At 51.7% G+C, this 4,265-nt stretch overlaps 1 protein-coding gene across 1 annotated transcript; it reads left to right on the forward strand.

The window, feature by feature from the left end:
• The first annotated feature begins 1,160 nt into the window (after window positions 1-1,160).
• ptger4c (prostaglandin E receptor 4 (subtype EP4) c) lies at window positions 1,161-3,170 on the forward strand. Its single transcript, XM_062455890.1, has 2 exons — window positions 1,161-1,988; window positions 2,532-3,170. Exons 1-2 carry the CDS (start codon window positions 1,161-1,163, stop codon window positions 3,168-3,170), a joined length of 1,467 nt encoding a protein of 488 aa, XP_062311874.1.
• Window positions 3,171-4,265: the final 1,095 nt, after the last annotated feature.

A 4,265-nucleotide genomic window follows, 5' to 3' on the forward strand; every position in this document is an offset into this window, starting at 1 on the left:
TTAACACACACACACCTCACCGTTCTCTCCCCCCCCCACACACACACACACTTTATGAGAGAAAAAAAACACATGTAACTGCTGCTCAGCAATCTCTGCCAGCCCCATGCCAAATGACAGCCCGATAAACCTTGAGAGACACAGAAGACCAGATGTTTCAGAGACAACCAGTCTGACTGGCCTGCACACGGAGATGGAGGGAGAGGGGTTTTACCTTATACATGTCATTTCAAATACATTTAAAATGTAGGCATTGTTAGGCTATTCATTCATCAGACGTTTGACATTGTTTGTATAGACAGTACGGCAGAAAATCCGCATAAATTGCGTTCTCAGGGAGGTCATATGGCTGAGCGAGGCAAGGCACTTCACCCTACTTGCCTCGGGGGGAATGTCCCTGTACCTACTGTAAGTCGCTCTGGATAAGAGCGTCTGCTAAATGATTAAAATGTAAATGTTCTCACCTGTCATATTCTTTGGTGAGATGATGATATGCTACCATGTTATATTGTTTACGATTAGTGTATTTTCTCAACTCACTGCATAAAAGCGTCTGCAAAATGAATGAAATGTAATTTAAAAATGTAACCCTAAAGGCTAAGGCTGAATACAGAAATTATGAGCTAGGAGACAAAGGAGGAAACAATTAAGTTTTAATGACAAAAGATGAAAGAGACTATTTTTTTAAGTGTTAAACGTTCACTGACAGAGAATGTGAAGAAGCAATTTGGCACCAGAACACTATTTGTGTGTGTGGGAGAGACCGCGGGAGAGGGGGGAGGAGGAGGGGGGGGGGGGGGGCAGCTAACAACACCAGACGTCACGAGCTTGACATCACTGTCTGTCAACGAGCACCACCAGCAGTTTCATTGTAGCGCATATAAACAGTAAGAAACTCTCTCACACACACACACACCGACACACACACACCTTCACACGGGCGCACCTGCAGGAGAACCCGGCGCTCTTTCTTTCGTTCAGTGTCTCGTTGTTCATCTGAAAAGTCTCTCCTGGAAAACTAATTCAAAAATATTTTTGGGGTAATAGGGAACAAAAAAAGTGATACATTTTAGGAACTGTAATAATTTCCGTCTTTAAAAAAATAAATAGCTATATATTTGACAATGATAAACAATTCTGTAAATGAGGAAGGCGCGAACATGTCAGGGCACCTGCCGACTCTCTTCCTCAGCCAGAATCACAGCGGCGTGTTCCCGCCTCTGAAGCTGGAGTTCCGGTCCCTGGTCACCTCCGCCACAATGTTCGCCGTTGGGGTTCTGGGAAACCTGATCGCCATAGTGGTACTCTGTATCTCCAAGAAGGAACAGAAGGAGACCACCTTCTACACGCTGGTCTGCGGAATGGCCATCACGGACCTGCTGGGCACCTGCTTCACGAGCCCCGTGGTCATCGCTACTTACGTTGCCAACAAGTGGCCGGGGGGCGCGCTCCTCTGCCACTTCTTCTCGTTCTCTATGCTCTTCTTTGCTTCGGCGGGGATGTCTATTCTCTGCGCTATGGCTGTGGAACGCTATCTGGCCATAAATCACGCCTATCTTTACTCACGGTACGTGGACCGGACCATGGCGCGGTTCGCGCTCATGGGCACGTACCTTGCCAACCTCGTACTGTGTATCCTGCCCAGCTTCGGCTTTGGGCAGCACGTGAGGCACTTCCCCGGCACTTGGTGCTTCGTGGATTGGAGAGCCACGGATCCGGTGTCCGCCTCCTACGTGTTCCTGTACGGCGGGGTGATGCTGTTGCTGATCGCCGTGACCGTCCTCTGCAACTTTGCGGTGTGCCGATCGCTCGTGGGGATGAGCCAGAAGACGCGCACGGTGAGGGCGGAGGTGTCGGCGCAGGGCGGCTCGCGGCGCCGGTTCCCTAGGCTGCCCTCGGTTACCGTATCCTCCGCAGCGGAGACCCAGATGTTTTGGCTACTCATCCTGATGACCTTCGTCTTCCTCGTGTGCTCCATCCCGTTAGTGGTGAGTCAAAACAAGTAAACATCAACAACAACTTATTTTTATTAGCGCATTTAAAGTTGGTTTGATATGGATTTAGTTGTAAATGCATTGAGTGGGTAGAAAATATACGTTAGGAGAGAAAATGGTTAATCAGGTTTGCAATGCTGTATGTCCGTTTGTGTGACCACCGTGTGACACACACCGTGCGATACACGCGCACTACACGCATGTAGAAAACCCAACAGTAAGAAGTTAGTTAAATATAGAATTATAAAAAAATCTACTTCTTTTACGGGAAAGTCTGTCACATCAGTAAAATTGAGGGCACAGCTTTCACGATACAAACACACGTCCCACACACTCCCCCCCCCCACCTCAACCCCCCCCCCCTAGTAAGAAAATTATCTTTAGCGGCCACATCCTCAGTTATTAAAGACCCATCTTGCCCACATTTGAAGACTAACCCGTCCCCCTGCCTTCATCACCATAGCAACGCTGCAGATGTGTTTGTTTTGAGCCACACAACCCCCCCCATGCAGTAACACCTGATCTCTGTGACTGCAGGTGAGAATCTTCGTGAACCAGCTCGGCTCGGCTCTAGTCTCCGCAGACGGGAGCGTGGAGTACCGGCAGGACCTGGTGGCCATCCGCTTCGCCTCCTTCAACCCCATCCTGGACCCCTGGGTCTATATCTTGTGTCGGAAGAACCTGCTGGTGAAGGGGTGCGAGCGAGTGAAGAGGGCCGCGGGGGGGCGGGGCGGGGGGGCAGGCGGACACGGCGCCAGCTGGGCGGGGGGGCGGAGCACACCACCATCGTCCGACCACAGCAACGAGACGAGCTACGCGTCGCTACACACAAGCAACAACCGCAACCACCCTCCCGCCAGGTCGTTTACAGACTTCACCCTGAGGCAGGCCTGGGACCAGGACACGGCACGAGCCGGCTTCCACCCTTTTAGCGTGGAGCAGGATGTGGGCGGAGGCTTCGGGGCGGGGGGGAGGCCGGAGGGGGGGCTGGCGGGGGGGCCGGCGGGGGGGCCGGAGGGGGGGCCGGAGGGGGGGCCGGAGGGTTTCCCTCGGGGGCGTGGCGGCGAGGCGCAGCTTCACGTCACCTGCACCTACAGCACACCTAGATCCCCGTCCGAGAGGGCTGAGGTCAGCGCTGAGGGCAGCACCGCCTCGGAAAACTGTTGTTGTTGTTGATGTTGTTGATGTTGTTGTTTGTTGTTGTCGTTTGATGAAACTGGCCTGCAGGTCCCAGCAGGACCTCACAGTCAAATACTATTCACAAACTCAGATACACACAGTCTGATTGAAAACTGATTTTTGGAAAAACAGGGAGAGGGAGAGGTGTTGACCAGTCTCCCCAGTGCCCACCTGTGAGCCGTATCAAATTCACCTCAACCCACTTTCATGAATCTTAATCTGCTGCAACATGATGCACTTTATCCCCTGTATCTGCCTGTTGTTCTACATGCTCTGCTCTGCCCTCTGGGCACAGACTGTGGTTCTACATGATCTGCTCTGCCCTATGGGCACAGACTGTGGTTCTACATGCTCTGCTCTGCCCTATGGGCACAGACTGTGGTTCTACATGCTCTGCCCTCTGGGCACAGACTGGGGTTCTACATGCTCTGCCTTCTGGGCACAGACTGTGGTTCTACATGCTCTGCCCTCTGGGCACGGACTGTGGTTCTGCTTGTGCTCTGCCCTATGGGCACAGACTCCCCAGAGACAGGGACACTCAGATCAATTCTATGAATTGCGTTTCCTGGTCTCTGTGGGGATTGTACATTCTAAAGCAACGTTGACTCTCGTACCTGATGACCTATGCTGCACCTGAGGTGCTGGAAGCGGAGCCGGTGTGGAACTGGGGTATTTAACTTGTTGTCCTGTGCCTTACGTACGTATTGCATGCTCGGAAACAGAAAGAGACAGTCAGAATGCTGTCGTTTGCACTGTTTTTCAGTTTCTTAAACGTTTTTACGTGAGAGATCAAATTATTACGTCATGTTTTTGCAATCATTGATTCCGAAAAGAGCCGTGCGTGTGTGTTGCTGTATTAAAGAGGTCAAAGTCCTGTGTTCTCTCTCAGGTGTGCTTCATTTGTAATGAAGAACACGACAACAACGTGCCTTCAAGAGCACGCGGTGTGCAGCCCCAAGCCCTTCTGCCTCGCTGACTGTTCCTCAAAACTGTACAGTCAGTTCTGTTCACAGGATGATGTTTACAGCCAACATCGTATCATACGCTGCCCTCAGACAGATCAGATACCTGCAGGGAGGAGAGGGAAGGCAG

The sequence above is a fragment of the Osmerus eperlanus genome, unplaced genomic scaffold, assembly GCF_963692335.1.
Source record: "Osmerus eperlanus unplaced genomic scaffold, fOsmEpe2.1 SCAFFOLD_130, whole genome shotgun sequence".
Lineage (NCBI taxonomy): Eukaryota > Metazoa > Chordata > Actinopteri > Osmeriformes > Osmeridae > Osmerus > Osmerus eperlanus.

What these genes read in the sequence shown, in the direction of transcription:
- ptger4c (XM_062455890.1), top strand. Translation starts at nt 1,161, where the DNA reads ATGTCAGGGCACCTGCCGACTCTCTTCCTCAGCCAGAATCACAGCGGC. An exon ending in TGTGCTCCATCCCGTTAGTG is followed by an intron (nt 1,989 to 2,531) that starts GTGAGTCAAAAC and finishes CTGTGACTGCAG; the next exon opens with GTGAGAATCTTCGTGAACCA.